Source organism: Uloborus diversus, chromosome 4, assembly GCF_026930045.1.
Source record: "Uloborus diversus isolate 005 chromosome 4, Udiv.v.3.1, whole genome shotgun sequence".
In the NCBI taxonomy this organism is placed as follows: Eukaryota; Metazoa; Arthropoda; class Arachnida; order Araneae; family Uloboridae; genus Uloborus; species Uloborus diversus.
In genome coordinates, this window is record NC_072734.1 from 47,551,573 (window position 1) to 47,569,125 (window position 17,553).

The 17,553-nt window shown below is 33.5% G+C and overlaps 1 protein-coding gene across 2 annotated transcripts in view; it reads left to right on the top strand.

Moving 5' to 3' along the window:
• Positions 1 to 17,553, top strand: part of LOC129221536 (FAS-associated factor 2-like) — a 56,335-nt gene that overhangs the window by 9,682 nt on the left and 29,100 nt on the right. The window contains exons 5-8 of one of the 2 annotated variants that reach the window (XM_054856027.1): positions 4,620 to 4,649; positions 9,265 to 9,365; positions 15,235 to 15,320; positions 16,209 to 16,300. In XM_054856027.1, coding sequence (XP_054712002.1) covers positions 4,620 to 4,649; positions 9,265 to 9,365; positions 15,235 to 15,320; positions 16,209 to 16,300 — 309 coding nt within the window. The remainder of the gene's footprint in view (positions 1 to 4,619; positions 4,650 to 9,264; positions 9,366 to 15,234; positions 15,321 to 16,208; positions 16,301 to 17,553) is intronic. The other variant, XM_054856028.1, reaches the window with a different exon arrangement.

Here is a 17,553-nt window from a genome sequence, read left to right on the forward strand (position 1 = left end):
ATTCCTTCTGCTGGATTCTCGTGGTCATTGAAGCTTAAAAGCAATTACTAAATAGATCTCCTGCATTTTCCCCAGTTTTTTTTTTGGTTCTTCTCTTGGATTTTCTGGGTCCTCAGGACCTGAATTTTTACCAAAGTTGTGTAAAAATCCTGCTATAGTGCATAAACACGAACCCTATTGAGGTGCTGCTTTAGAGTGCAATGACCAGTAATTGCCTTCCTAACACTTTTTCTATTCAGACTTAGAGGTCTTTTGCCCTAATACTAGGACAATCCCTATTACGTTTCTTTGCCTGATGTTACCCATCAAAGTTATGCCAGTTATTGTACTGTTTTGCTCTAAAAATTTAAAAACCGGCACTCTTAATGAGATTCTTTGAAGTCCAGATTGCTGGTTTAGGGTCACCAAAAGCGTTATGAAAACCTCTCAGAGCAAGGTGATCAGCTATTTCATTACCTTTCACACCTAAGGGTATAGGTATCCAATTGAGACTTTATTCAGTTTTGCAAGAGTGCACAGCATATTATAGCATTCCCAAACAATGTGGGACATCATTACATTCTTGTTTAGCACATTTAAGACAGCATGACTATTAGAGCTGATGTGAACACATTTGTTTCTATAGTTTTGATTCAAGCAAATACTGCAACGCATCAGTATGGCATAAACTTCAACCTGTAAGACAGAGGTGAATCTGTCCAAGGGACGAGAGGATTCAATACCATGTCTGTGACAAAGAGCCCCATTCCATGTGCTCTTGTTCATTTTAGAACCATCGGTACACCTGAGTGTAACTTTTGTTATGATGTAAGTCACTTTGAGAGGGAAAGGTTAATTGATAAGGCCTGCCAAGACATCAAGAGCATACTTGCTAAGCATGTAATCTTTTAAAGAAAAGAGGATGTCCAAGTACATCCTCATCAAATTTCAATTTCTTCCAGGAAAGATATCCAGAGTAGGGTTTTCATACACCTGGATGCTTAAACTTCTCCATGCGCAAAAATGCCTCGTCTTCAAAGTGCATACAAAGGAAACTTAAACCTTAAAGTCATTCCAGTGTTACACTAGTCCTGGTCCTAATACTATCAGTCATGGCTATATAGCCCATCCTCGTTAGCTTGTTAAACTCAGTCCAAGTAATGTCTAAATTGTTCTTGACTACCAAACAATAGAACAGCTCCTTTGATCATGATATACATAGGAATCATGTCTCAATTTTTTTTTCTGGAAAAGCAAGTTCTTACCATACTCTTGTAAGTATTAGTTAAACTTGTATTCTTCCATTTCATGTTTCAATTTTACCTAAAAATCATAACAGTTTTTTGAAATAATCTTGGCAAATTGCCGCCCTGCTTGTTGTCGTGCCCTGGGGAGAGCTCCTCATGCCAACCAGTGGCGTAGCTACACTTTCTGCCGCCTGGGGTGGTTCCTCAATTTGCCACCCTTTCTTGATGGAAAATAGTTGACACAGTAAAGTGTCAAAAGTATTTTAATAAACAAGAAAATACATTTTTTTTTTCTTTCTTATTTTTCTTGCAGAAGAAAAAAAAGCAATTCAGAGTCCCACCATATGATATCTTTGACGGCATACGTTTCCAAATGTTTCCAAAAGTGTTGGGAAGTCAGATGGTTTTTCCGCCTCCCTTAGAAACTTTTTGAAAATGACGTCCTAAAAACGCGACTTCAGCCATTTTTTGACGGACAACGTTATGAGAGAGAGTTCGTTAGGGGGTTTCTCACCCGAAATCTTTTTCAAAACCGTTGCTTATTTTAACAGGGTGGCGACAGGAACCGTGAAAAAAAGTTCCCTGACTTTTCCCTGATTTCCCTGACATTAAGTTCAAATTTCCCTGATTCACGTTACCAATGACATAATAGTTTTCTTTCTTTGCTCTACTTGAAATCCATTGTATGTTTGAATAAATTGCAGTATTTTAAACGTTTTAAGTTGTGTAACTTGTTGAACTAAAGATATATTTTTAAAAGATGCTACTTTTTTAATAAAATGGTTTTTAAAAAAACCCTATCAAGTCAATTTTTTTTGGGAAAAAAACCCCTACAAAACAGTATATTAAATTTTTCTACAATGGAAAGATTATAAAAAATTAAAAAAAAAATAAAAAAATACTTTACTTCCAGAAACCACTAAGCATTAGAATTTTAAGAAACTATTAAAATTACTCTTAAAAAGAGATGTGTATTTATGATAGAACTAAAAAGTAATTGAAATTATTTTGAACTAAGTTTTCAAACAGTATAATAATTGTTGCAAGTATAAGAAGTAATAGTGAAAGAATAGAAGTAATGTAGTTATTCTTATATAACTAATTGACACATTTATGCAAAACAGATGAAACCATTTGACATCCATTCATAGGGAGCTTTTCTCTAATCAAGAACATAGGTTTTAATGAATGAATACAGCATTTTAACAATAAAAAAATAAAGATATTTACTTAAGTATATAAGTTAACTCTGTTTCAAATGATGTCAGTATGTAATGAAAAAAAAAATCTTAGATTGCTTTTGCAACAAACAACTTTGAAATGCGAGAAAAAAAAAGCAATTAGTTAATTTCAAAATATATAAAAGAAGAATACAACTTGATCATAAAATTGAAGAATCACTTAAGTCTGAAGAAAAGAAAACCTTTATAATCTGCTGTGACAACAAATAGTGTAACGGCAAAAAACAAAGTTTTTTTAAATTAAAAGTACAATTTTAGCAATTAAATTAAAAACGCGAAGAAGTAATAACTTTTAAGCTTTTATAGTAGTAATTCAAAAACCAAAGATTTCTTCTTGAAATCGTGATTACAGTGCGCTAATTACTTCGAGACAATGGAATAAAAGCAAAGGAGCTAAGGCATTAATGAAGGCTTCCTCTTTGCCTGTATGGTTGTTTATTTTACGTAGCATTGAAAGCGTAAAAGAAAAATTCAAGCTAGGTAAAATAAACAACCTAACAGACCCAGAAGCAATCTTCGAAAGTTTATCCTGTGGTTAATAAGTAAGATTCAATACTTTGACGTTGAGGGAAAAAGATGCACAAATATGCGGAAGCGTATAATCGCACCTCAGTAATTTTACTTTTTTTTTGAACAGATATTGGCAGAAAATGCGTAGGGAATTAAAGTACTTAATTTTTTAAAGCAAAAAAAAAAAATTTTTTTTCTTCATAAAACAAATTTTCCCTGATTTTTTGTTATTTTTTCAAAATTCCCTGATATTTCCCCGACTTTTCCCTGATTAATAAAGTTCCCTGACTTTTCCCTGATCTCCCTGATCTGTCGCCACCCTGTTTAAGCTCTTCGCCACTGAGAAAAAAAGAAATTTGCAGTCTTCTCTCAGAAATTTCTAAAAACGAAATTTGGAGCCAACTGCGATGACATCTGGGGTCCCTACCTTAGAATGTTTTTGAAGTTTAAGTTTCAAAAACCCAACTTTAAGCTGTTTTGGTCAACATTGGATCAAATGGCGATTTTAAAGTTGATGTCCTAAATAAACACCTTTGACTATCTTTAACCATTATACAGGAAGGTTCAGAGCTTAAACACCCTCAAGAATGTGCTGGTATTGAAGTTATAAAAACTCAATAATTAATTTTTAGCTAAAAGATGGGATGTGAAGGGATGAGGTGGGCGTAAAAAACAAACAATAGTGCTGAGGTGTCCACAAGAAAAACACATGTTTTGTATTAGAGTAATTTTATTATCACAGTCGTATTAATTCCTTACGATTCGAAGACCTTTATTTTTTTGCCTGCAGTAATAGATCAAAAGCATGATTTCCTTACTGGCAAAACCCGTGAAATTTTTTTGCATTAAAAGTGTGAAATTGCCGTCCCCCAAAAAGTGCCGCCCGGGGCGGACCGCCCCGTCCTCCCCTCCCTAGATACGTAACTGATGCCAACCCCTTGGTGCGCCACTGGTGGCAATCAACTTTAATGTCACCCTGTATGTTTTGTCAAAGAGATTGGCCAAGAATACAAGGTCCCAGAAGAAAATTTTTTATGTATTAATGGCGGTACCTGGTTTCAATTTTAAGAAATTATTGTGGTGTATTAAAAACATAGCAACAATTTTCTTCAGCAAAGGAATATTGTGTCTTCCAAAATCTGTGTGATGAGGATGTAAATTATCTATCAACCTACCAAAGTTGTGTTTATACAAAGTTTGTCTAGTATTTTTTTTTATTCATTGTTTTTGTTGAATATGACACTCAGTCATAATGCATTGTATATTGAAACAAAAATATTTGGTATATGTTGATAATTACTTGCTTTTTGAATGACTTTTCTCTGCCCAACTTTTCAGGTCCTTTTTTTTCCATCATAAATTAATCGCTTCTTGGATGCTTAAAACTAAGTTATACATGTTTTTTTAAAAACTGCTTTTGTCATGCAAATTTAGTTAGTTATTATATTGTAAAAGTTTGTCTAAATTTAAAAATACTTTTAAAGACTTATTTTGTTTTTCTCAGGTCAACAGTGCATGTGTTTTTGTGCATGTCATTTGAATAACATTTCTCTAGAATGCTTGTCATTTGAGTATATTAATTCTTCATTATCATAAAAGTAAAAAAAAAAGCTGTTCATAAAAAGTACAATTTTTGTTTCAGTGAGCTTTATCAGAGCAGATCCTAGAAGAAGTAAGTTTTTAATTTTGATTCTGACAATTTTATTCTAAACTGCATTAGTTTGAACAATGATGCTTATTGGATAACAAGTTTTTAACTTTCATTGTATTATTGGTCAAGAAGCTCTTTGTGCCTAGGATCAAAACTTTTTTCCGTTGCTGACTGTAGTACACTGCTTTAACAAAATAGGAACTAGAGCTCAGAATCAGCAACTATTTTATGAGATTTTTTCAAAAAAGTTTGGTGAATTACTTCTTCATTGAAGCCTGCAATAACTTTCCAAAAGAGAATTACTCGCCAGATTTTAGAATTTGGAAAACTATGTTTTGAATATCTGGAAGAAAGGAATCAAATTTAATGCTACAGAACTTGCTACAGAAAAATGAAGATTGGCTATGAAATTCAGGTTTTTTTTTCTCACCATTATGATAGGGCATGGGAATAACATAAATTTAAGGGTATTGAGTCTAAGACTGCTAGAGTCTGAGAGTTTTGTGAAAGGTCCGTTTTTAGGGATCAAATTTTGTAAACGGACCTAATTTTTGTCTAGGTTGACGCCTGAAGGGGGATTTTTTCTATGGAAATTTCGGAAAATTTTCTGTTTGCCAATAAATTTGCCAAATTAGAATTTTTCTCGCCAAATTTAAGATTTTATCGTATTGGACGCATTGGCGAATGCTTAACGCAGTCCCTGCCACATTTGAATGTTTGTTTTATTAATTACTAGCTGCAATGCCTGGCTTTGCACGGTCTACGTCGAAAATAAAAGTTTTGTCAAGTGACGCATGTTCAACAATCAGGCTTCAATTACAGAAAAAAAAAATACTACAAAACTTCCCGTGAAAATAATTATTCTCAAAAAAAGAGAACGGCAAATCAAAAGTTCCTGAAAAAATTAAACGCAACCCTCAACAAATACAACTGAAATCCTTAAAAAATGAAAGAAGATAAATTGCCAAATAATAATCAAAAAGGGAAATTTTTACCTCAAAACATCAAAAATATTTTATCTAGTCACAACCAAGAAAAACTAGTATGTTGTGGCCATCACGAATCTTTCTTCTATATTTTTCTTTTTTTTTTTTCTGATTCCTCCCCATGCTTGAGGAGGAAGCAATATTCTCAACAAAAACAAAATTACACATGCAAAAACTTGACGACCATCCCAATGTCTGAATTTTTGCAAAAGCAAAGCAAAGAGCGAAAATTGAAAGTTATTTTAAAAGCCTTGCTTGAATTAATTACGAATATTTTATTTGTTAACAAACATAAGATGGCAACTCTTAAACATTTTAAATCATTGAGATAATATTTCCGATCATTTCCATATGATTAAAATCACGAGAAATACGCAAATGACAATCTATTACGATTTATCTTTCTTATTGTTGCATTGATAAAGCTATTTTAATTCGCAAAAAAAAAAAAAAAAAATCAACACCTCTTGGAGCGATTGGCGTCAAAATTGAACCAAAGCCTCTTTACATTGGGATTCACATATATTCCAAATTTCAACCAGAACGTAGCATTACTTCTTGAGATAGGGCACTCACAATGGAAAAAAAGAACGGGCGATTGCGCTACCCCCTTTTTAGCTGTTGACACCAAAATAAAATCAGCTTTTATACCCACTAAGGGCTACTTGCCGATAAATTTTTCTTTCATTCCATTCATTATTTCTTGAGATACAGCAGTCACAATTGACGACAAAAAAACCTTCTATAGCTCAAACCCCGTTTGAGTTATTAACACCAAAATTGAATCAGCACCTGTTCCTGTTAATGGCAACATATGGACCAAATTTTGTTTGATTCCGCCAGTTACTTCCTGAGGAATAGCAAGCACGCGTAACTCAAAAAACGTCCCATTGCTCCACCCCCCTTGGAGGAATTCGTGCCAAAAACCAATGGGCACAAGTTCGCATAGGGGCACATATGTGTACCAAATTTCGTTCGATTTCATGCGGTAGTTTTTGCTGTAGAGTGGCCACAAAAAACTGGTCACACACAGACGTGACACACACACAGACAGACAGACATTTTCCAAAAATAGTCGAAATAGACTTAGCACACCTCTAAACGTTCGAATCCGTCAAAATTCGAAATATATACACACATATATCCATATATATATTCTTTGTTTTATTTATATAGATGTTATTTTTTATATCCCCACTCTACTCATACTTGCATCGAAAAAATGCTATTTGTATAAAAGATCACATAACCAGCCTAATAGCATTTTTTTGCTTTGCATTTTTATAGTTTTCAGTATCTTGGAAATGTTGACAGTGGCACGATATTGTATTTTTTATCTAGATTGTAGCATTCTTCCCTAAATAGTTGGCCATCCTGTTTTATAACATTCTATAGTCTAAGTCTTATTAACTTGCTTAACAGCCTTGCATGAAGGTATTATTTTTTTCATTTTATTAAATTTTTTTTTTTATTGAAGTACATTCATTTTTTAAATGCTATTTTAACGTTAGTGATCCTTTTGAAGCATGAAGGGTTTTGAATAGTGTATGCTGTAATTATGTTTTTTTACTTTCTTCTATATCTAATATATAGAAGCAAGTATTGGATTCGTGCAAATTTTCGAATTTCGAATTTTGACGGATTCGAACGTTTTGAGGTGTGCTGAGTCCATTTCGACCATTTTTGGAAAATGTCTGTCTGTCTGTGTGTGTGTATGTGTGTGTGTGTGTGTGTATGTATGTGTTTCACGTCTGTGTGTGACCAGTTTTTTGTGGCCGCTCTACAACGAAAACTACCGCATGAAATCGAACGAAATTTAGTACACATATGTGCCCCTATGTGAACTTGTGCCCATTAGTTTTTGGCGCGAATTCCTCCAAGGGGGGTGGAGCAATGGGACGTTTTTCGAGTTACGCGTGCTTGTTATTCCTCAGGAAGTAACTGGCGGAATCAAACAAAATTTGGTCCATATGTTGGTACTAACAGGAACAGTTGCTGATTCAATTTTGGTGTCAATAACTCAAACGGGGGTTGAGCTATAGAACGTTTTTTGTCGTCAATTGTGACTGCTGTATCTCAAGAAATAATGAACGGAATGAAAGAAAAATTTATCGGCAAGTAACCCTTAGTGGGTATAAGAACTGATTTTATTTTTGTGTCAACAGCTAAAAAGGGGGGTAGCGCAATCACCCGTTCTTTTTTTCCATTTTGAGTGCCCTATCTCAAGAAGTAATGCTACGTTCTGGTTGTTTAAAATTTGGTTTCGATTTGGCTACTGTTGGTGATAGTTAGAGAGTAAACGATTGAATCACATTAAAATTGCCAATAATGGGAAAATGACATTAGATTGGAGTAAAAGGAAGTCATTTGATGCACACATCAGCTCGTTTGTTGTCATTCCAGATGACATTTAATGCCATTCCTGGACAATGTCCAGCTTCAATTAGTAGAACGTTTTTACTTTCTACTATATCTAATATATAGAAGAAAGTATTGGATTCGTGCAAATTTTCGAATTTCGAATTTTGACGGATTCGAACGTTTTGAGGTGTGCTGAGTCCATTTCGACTATTTTTGGAAAATGTCTGTCTGTCTGTGTGTGTATGTGTGTATGTATGTGTGTGTGTGTGTCACGTCTGTGTGTGACCAGTTTTTTGTGGCCGCTCTACAGCAAAAACTACCGCATGAAATCGAACGAAATTTGGTACACATTTGTGCCCCTATGTGAACTTGTGCCCATTGGTTTTTGGCGCGAATTCCTCCAAGGGGGGTGGAGCAATGGGACGTTTTTTGAGTTACGCGTGCTTGCTATTCCTCAGGAAGTAACTGGCGGAATCAAACAAAATTTGGTCCATATGTTGCCATTAACAGGAGCAGGTGCTGATTCAATTTTGGTGTCAATAACTCAAAGGGGGGTTGAGCTATAGAACGTTTTTTTGTCGTCAATTGTGACTGCTGTATCTCAAGAAATAATGAACGGAATGAAAGAAAAATTTATCGACAAGTAGCCCTTAGTGGGTATAAGAGCTGATTTTATTTTGGTGTCAACAGCTAAAAGGGGGGGTAGCGCAATCGCCCGTTCTTTTTTTCCATTGTGAGTGCCCTATCTCAAGAAGCAATGCTACGTTCTGGTTGAAATTTGGAATATATGTTAATCCATATGTAAACAGGCTTTGGTTCAATTTTGACGCCAATCGCTCCAAGAGGTGTTGATTTTTTTTTTTTTTTTGCGAATAAAAATAGCTTTATTAATGCAACAATAAGAAAGATAAATCGTAATAGATTGTCGTCTGCGTATTTCTCGTGATTTTAATTGTATGGAAATGATCGGAAATATTATCTCAATGATTTAAAATTTTTAACTGTTGCCATCTTATGTTTGTTAACAATTAAAATATTTGTAATTAATTCAAGCAAGGCTTTTAAAATAACTTTCAATTTTCGCTCTTTGCTTTGCTTTTGCAATATTTCAGACATTGGGATGGTCGTCAAGTTTTTGCATGTGTAATTTTGCTTTTGTTGGGAATATTGCTTCCTCGTCAAGCATGGGGAGGGATCAGAAAAAGGAAAAATATAGAAGAAAGTTTCGTGATGGCCACAACATACTAGTTCTTTTTTGAATTTGTAATTTGTATTGATCTTTTATCCAGCAGTAACTGATCCAGTTCGCGATGTCAGAATTTTTATACAGAATTTTGAAGAAAAATATGGAACTGAGCATCCTATTTTTTACAGAGGAACTTATTACCAAGTATGTAATTTTATTTCATCAAAAGGTATAATTTATGTGAAACAAATTAATGTACTGTTCAAAAAATATTATCACAGAAAAAATGATTTCATACATGTATACTACTAAAAATTTGTTCGGTTTTGTGTGTATTTCATATAACAAAATCTGTTTTGAAAGATTTTAAGGTTCTGAAACAGTCTATAACAAAGTTAACAAAAACGAAGCATATGCTCAAAATCATGGTTTGTTTTATCGCTCTTGACATTTGTTGTCCTAAAAATGTCCTAAATTAATATCAAAACAGTGCCTAATTTATTTTAAAATCTTCACTTCGATCTGCGATGTAGTTAGTCAAGTCAGGTTTGTAACGTTTCAGAAAAAATAAAGAGAGAAGAGTTAAATGTGTTTGAATTTTTAAAAGCATTACATTTCAATAATGATGTAATACATGGTATGTACTAAATGTAATTTTGGCAATTGTCTAGAATTAATGACAAAATAATTAAAGAAAAAAAGTACCTATGGTTTGTGGTGGGAAAGTTGTGTATTGGCATCAAATGTTTGTAAAAATTTTTTTGAAAATCAAAATATACCGTAAAATCCCGAAAGTACCCCCCCCCCCCCTATTTTCAAAACAAAACTTGTTGATTTCAGAAGGGGGGTTATAATTGAGATTTTTCTGAAAAATTAGCCAAAATAATTGTTTTTAGTAGTATTAATTTTAGAGTACAGAAAAGAAATAATAAGTAAAAAAGAGTTAATATTAATGAAGAGAGAGAGGAATTAATTAATAAAAACATGTCATAATTTTCTAGTAGTAATAAATTGCATGAGGGCGCCATTTGTTTTCGAAAGAAAGGATTTTGCACCTTAAGTTGGCGAAACCCTTATAATTTATAGCTTGTAAATTCATTATGTACTGAATGTAATAAGGTTACAGTAAAAGAAACAAAATCTTAATGTTCTTGTTTCAGAATAGAAGCAAAAATTGCAATCACGGCCGCAAAATCGTTATGAAAATCATAATTTCGAAAACTGAGCTTTACAAAGTTCGTGAACGCAAACACAGACAAATCTCTTACTCGATTTAGTAAAATTTACATTTTTTGTAATCCTAAACTCGTTTAATTACATTATTTCTCCTTTTAAAAGATTAAGTTTCGCGCTACTTTTTAAGCAACACGTTTCCAAAATGGCGCCGTGTTGAAGATCGTTCAGTTTCACAAGTCAGAACAAAAATGCTCCTTCCAAAAGGAAAAAAAATGCATTACAATCGTATAAATTTCTTTTGTAATACATATGAACAAAAAAAAAAAAAAAAAAAAGGCGCCCTTGCATCAAAAGGAGTCTAGACATTTTGGAAGGAATAAACCATGGAGACCATTTCTTTTCTTTTTTTGTTTAAATCATTGTGTTTTTTTTTTTTTTAGAAAAGCAAAACTGCACATGGAGGGGGAAACTAAACCTTTGTTAATGCTTTCCAAGTAAAGCAGAAAATGTTATCAATCTTTTATTGGAGGGAGTGGCAAATGAAGATGATTGGAAAATTTTCAGGCGAAGGGAGGGGAGGGGGTATAATCAGGATTTTAATGAGATTTTACTTTCCACAAAAAAAAGGGGGGGGGGGGGGGGTTATAATCGATAGGGGGTTACTTTCGGGATTTTACGGTATTTAGATCCCCCGGCAGCCCCTTGAAGTTTTGCCTAATATGGAAAAATTGACATTTTTAAAAAAAATTCAAAAATTTCTTATGTATAATTTTTTTGATCGCCTGTGGTGGGAAAAGTTAGGTATTGACATCTAATATTCGTGTAAAAAATTTTTGGCGACCAAAATATATTAAGACCCAATTCGCCAAATATGAAAAAGTTACACTTATTTCCTATGTTTCAAGTTCTTGTGCATATTTTTTAAAAATCATCTGGGGTGAAAATGGTTGCCTCGTAGGATTCTTTGCCCCTGAAAAAAAAATATTGATATTGTACGATATTTAAGCGCCCTCCCCCCCACTCGACCGGCGAAATTTGCAGTATTTGCATAGTTTTATTATTTTGATCTTTAAATGTAAAATTTTCATTATTTTTTGTTTTAAATTAAAGCCATTTTTACTTTCTTTTCCTATAATAACACTACATAATTCTTTCAAATTAAATCTAAAGTCTAAAATATGAAAGCATCAGAGGATCGTTGATGCATCGTTGTTTTACAGCAGCTTTTTGCTTGTTTTCCTGAAATTAAGGGAAAATAACTTGGAATTCCTCTCAAGGAGGTGGCCCTTGCACCCTCCCAAACTGCTAAATTTAGGCACAGTAGTTTTTTTTTTGTGTTTGTGTAAATAGACATTTTACTTTTTGTTCTGTTTTAGACTTTTAACATTAATTTTCGAGATGCCAATGTTGTGCGTAAGCAATCACGACTTGTTGCTCTAGAGATAAAGATGCTTCTGCCACTGAACTAACTTCTCTTTTGACCTCTTGTGCAAATTCCAATACTCACTTTCAATAACGTCACTCGTTTTATCTATTGTTTCAAGTTCTGCATTAGGTATCTGTTTGGACAGTGGAAGGTCCGTAAGAGCTCAATTTTGCCGATTGATCAATTCTGTATAGTATTTCGCTTGAAAATTGAGAGGTGAAGTGACAAAATCAGTAACAGTTTCATAAGTAAAAGTTTAGGTTTTCCGGATGTTTCTGTGACCTAATTTCTTCAGAGGATAGTGTGTGGTTGCTCATGGTGATCAGCAAGTTTTTGGATGACCATAAAAACTTTCTTTTGAATAACAGGATCAAATACTACTTTCAGATTATCGTTGAGATATCTTTAGTAGTGGACAACTTCGCAAAGATGTTGTGCACCGGCTGTGCATAAAAACTCAGTTCAGTGCAAAACCAAACTTTTGCACACAACTTTTACAATGTATTTGACAGTATCTGTATTTCATATGAAGGCTCTTTTGTACCGATATATAAACGAAGTACTCTGCTGTTGTATGCTACCTTGTATGAGATAGCTTACCTAGTTTCTTGGTGGACAATGATTTTGGACAATTTCCAGAACATGTTGCTTGAATCTAGAGCATATGTATTCCTATATTGTTCATACTTGATTGGATAAATCCCAACTACAGGCCGATTTGTGGGGGGGGGGGGGGGCAATTAGAAATACAGTAAAACCTCGTTAAATCGTCACTCAAGGGACCAAAATTTTTTGACCACTTATGTGGAGTGACTACTTATGTGGAGTGGGAAATTAAGGAAGAAAAAAAAAGCCTTACAAATATTAATGAATAACAGTCGAATTCTGCGACAAAAACTATAACTTATGTAATCAATGTCTATAAATTAGTGGAAATTTTAAAAAGGGGGAAAAATACTAATGATAGTTACTTTGTTTTATTTTCTCTTACTTATACATTGCTTAATAACAACAACTTATTTTAATGTAGTTACGGTACATTAACACAATCCTTCAATGTTGACTGATGAAGTTGTTGCTTACGGAAAAGTTAGATAGTTCTCTAACATACATCAAGCTTTAAATTCTGTGTTGCAGTTCTTTGAACGCGGATGTTAAATACTGGCTAACTTTCTCCAGGTATTAGATTTTGTCTGTCTTGCTGGAAAGAGTTTGATTCATATTCTCAGCACTCGGCAGAGTCACAGCAAGAAGTATGCTTTGGATGAATAGAACCGAGAATTGAGATTTCAAGGAAAAATGACTATCAAACAGCCTTTCACCTAAGTCCGACACTATTTTCTAAGATTCGATAAGGAAAAGGAATTTTAGAAAACAATTTTTGAGTGACTAGTTAACCTTGTAAAACTAAATTTGGTGACCAGTAAAGGAGGATCATTTTATATTACCGTGAAATGAGACCTTGTCGGGACCAAAGAAAAGCGACCACTTAACCGGTCGACTACTTATTGAGGTTTCACTGTAGTTCATTATACCAAAGAATAAGAAAAACAAATACATTCTGCACAATCACACCATCTGTCACCAACATTCAACTAAGCCAAAAGAACCAAGAAAAATAATGAATTATGCACATTTCAAAATTAGCGGAGGCTTTAAATATATATATGACAGATAAAAGTCGGAAACAACATTTAAAAGCACAAATAAAAGATTGAAAAGTTTAAAATGCAAACATATTTCAGAGGCAATAGCCTCCTTCCTCAGTGCAAAGCAAGCAAATGGGATGAAACACGGTCATGGAAGGGTTTAAATACAAAAGGAGGGGGGGACCAATCAGATCTCAGTGAGTGCTGAGTCATGATTTGACGTAGCAGAATATGTAAATTTGAACATATTGATTAAGATTGGAGAGATATGCGGAACCACAAAAGACTCATTGCAAAGATTATTTAAATTTTTTTGAACATAAAAGGCTTCCAAGAAATCTAATTCCCCTACATTTGTTGGTCTGCAAAGAATCTTGGCCTCCGAAAAAACAAAATGATGCCCTATGTCCCAACTATGTTTGGCAATCGAAGATTTGTTCAGTTCCTGTTCTTTAGCTTGGTTTTCATGTTCCTTTAAACAAAACTTAAGTGATCACCTTGTCTGTCCCACGTATCCAATTTTACATTGGCAATTAATGTGATAGATGCCCCACTGATCGAGTAGTTGGATTGGGTCCTTCCGTTTGGAAAAAGAAACTTTATTTATACGTCTGTAAATTACGTGAACATCAAACTTTCTAAGAATTCTAGAAATGCTAAAGGATATTTTTGCATAAAACGGTAAAAATCACAAAATTTGTAGAAGAAAACCTTGGTTTGTTGAGGGTTTTATTTCAAGTTGAGAGTTGGTGAAAATCCTCGTCAATAATTTGAAGAGGAAACCCTGTGTCAAGAGCCAAACTCCTCAAGTAGGGTCTGATCAGAACAAATATTTATGGCACGGTTGACAAATGTACAAAAGGCAGGCATTTTTTGTTTCATTGGAACACGCATAAACGAGAGTGCGGGGGAAGACGGATAACAAATGGTTTATGATAAACAGTAGTAGAAAATTCATTACTATTTTTTAAAATTAACACATCTAAAAAGGGCAAAGAATTATTGTTTCCAATTTCAGCAGTAAGCTGAATTTTAGAATCAATGAAGTTAATAAAATTATTAATATGCGGAACAGTATCAGCTGTGCCGTCTAAGAGGGTAGAAGTGTCGTCAACATATCTGAACCAGAGTGGAAAGTCAAATAGTTTAAACAATTTTTGTTGAAAATAGTCCAAATAGATTTCACTAAGGATAGGGATACCCATTGCGAGGCCATCAGTTTGTTGGTAGAACCTGCCACCAAAGATAAAGGTTGTATGTTTCAGACAAGTTTCAGTCAAATTTATAAGTTCAAGAATTTTGTGGTAGATGTGGTGAAATTCGCAGAGTTTCAAGACAACGCAAAGCTCCAATAATAGGAACATTGGTAAAAAGAGATTTAACATCAAAAGGAACCATAAGGAAATTTTCAGGTTTTAACGTACAAAGGATATTAACAAATTCAATAGAATTTTTGACAGAATGTGTTGGAGTCCAGTAGTGGAGCAAACTTTGAAGTGAGAAATTTGGCCAGCCCGTAAGAAGCGGTGCCAATGTTGGACACAATAGGTCTCAGGGGAATTCTGACCTTGTAGACTTTAGGCAGAGCCTAGAATCTCGCACAATGTGAAACAGAAGGGATTAAAGTTGTTGCAATGTTTTTTTTAGTAATTCACCATTGAGTTTTATTTATATTTAGGTTTAAATTATTGTGTGATATTTGATGTTTCATGATATGTTATGATTTAAATATGAAATGAGTTAATAAAAATATTTCATTTTTAACTCTTAACTTGTGATCAATCTTATTTTTAATTTTTTTATGCTATGTTTGAAATTTCAGGCTGTTAATGATGCAAAGCAAGATTTGAAATTTCTATTGGTTTATCTCCATGGAGATGACCATCAAGATACAGATGAATTTTGCAGGTAAGTGTCAATGTTTCAAACTGAAATTTTATGTATTCAAGTGTTCAGAGTTGTGTGTAATTTCATTACTAGATTTAAAAAAAAAAAAAAATAAATAAATAAATTCTCTTTATACAAATGTACCTATTGTTAATATATGTAGCAATAAAAAGCAAAGGAATGTAAGTGGCCTATTCAACTTTTGAGAAAAACGCCTTTGAAGTTCAGATCCTAGGTAGACTTTCATTGAAATTTTTCTCTAATTTGCGCTGTAAAGCCGCCAGGTATACTACACTCATCTGCAACCTTTGATGTCAATGGAGAAAGCTGAGAAGTAGTGAAGAAAGTAGTCCCCAGTTCTGTGTCTGAATTTTGGGTGAAACTCGGCACTTTGTTTAGAAATTGGACTAGTTTGTTGAAAGTCACACATTTGTACCTAACACTTTTTCTTCATCATTTCTGTAAACTGTTAAATATTTTCATTTTTATGTGTGGTGCAGCATGGAGTATCATATCCGTTTGAATCGAACGTGCCAGCCAGTTGCAGTTCACAAACAGTTGGCAATCTCCACATATTCGCCAGTAGGTAGCTATAAAATGTTATCTGTTACCTCGGTTTTTCTTCCGCACTTTGTGACGTTATAGCCAAGAAACTTTGCAATCCAGTATAGTTCTATCTTTTACCCCCAAACAGAGGAGAGGTTCTCTTACCATTGCCATTACCATTTTATTGAAATTTTTAATGTTTGCGCTTACATTCCTTTGCTTTTTGTGTCTGCTTTTTATGAAAAAGTTCATGAATTATTTTTCAAAGAAATTATTAAGGGACTACTGCTTGTGAAAAAAATTGAATGCTTGTTTCCCTTTCCAATAAATTACTTAATTTTGGTTTTTTTTTTTTTATCGCAGGACTGTGTTATGCTGTAGAGAAGTAATAAATTTTATAGATTCATCATTTTTATTTTGGGCTTGTTCTGTAAACTCCCCTGAAGGATATCGAGGTAAGATTTTATAGCAGGAAATATTTAAATTTTTTTTAGAAAAATTGTTATTTGTAACATTTATAGAATAAAAATATACCATAAACATAGTTTACTTTGGCCTAAACTGAGAAAAAGATACAACGCTCTCTGCAAACCTTCAGCAAGCAATTTTTATACAAATTTTAACTGCATTCAGTAAGTTACCACCCACAGGGATCAAAGTTGTCCTATATTTCCTATAAATCCTATATTTCCAAAAAAAATCCTATATTTTTGGTACCCCAGAGGAACTCTACACCTTATGCATAACAAGTTATGTGGCCTTTCATTGAAAGTTATGCCATGCTTCATGAAAAAACAAGCTCTTAAAGAAAAACTAGTGAAAATTTACTAAGAGGAAAAATATAAGAGGGTGTGTAAGTTGAGAAAACATTTTTTTTTTTTGTGGATACACCCTAATGTACATTAATGATGAAGATATTCCTAAGAATGTAGCAGATAACCCCATCAATAAGTATTGGAATTTTATCTTTAACCTGAAGGATGAAAAGCTGTACTAACCTAATTTGACCAAACTTGTTAAGGCTGTCCTGAATTTCTCTTCTGGCCAAAAGGAGAGAGGCTTAATAAAAGAATTGTGGCTAGTGACAAAGCAAACATGAGTTTAGACACAATTGTTGCTCTCATAGTGGTAAAAAACTTGGTAAAACACTGGAAAAGGTTGATGTAAATTTTAAAATATTACACAGTTGTGCAAAGCAGCACAATTGAAGTATAAGGAACAGAAAGAAAAAAAAATCTGGAAGAAATAAGAAGGAAAAAAGGGGAATACGAAATTAAACATTAGGACTCAAATGTAAATGCATAATTGACATCAAGGCTGGACAAGTCGTAATAGACGCTGTTAATAAAAAAAAATTAAAAGCTGCTTTAAAAAGGTCACGCAATTCTATGTAATTTGTTGCTAAACCATTTTGATTTTTTACTGAAATAAATTGTTATTTTCCATAATATTATCATTGTTTTTATTTATTTTTGATGTGTGAGAAATTTAAATTTTCATATTCGGACAGTTAAGAATCAATATGGCAACAATTTTTATATACATACTTTTTTATCAGGTGGCACTAAAAGGTAACTTTTTATAAAGTGTATGCGAAATGTAATCTTTTTTTTTGGCGTCCTATAAATCCTATATTTTTTAAAAATATGTCCTATATTTTTTCCCAAAAAATGTCCTATATTTTGTCAGTTGGTCGTCACTTTGATCC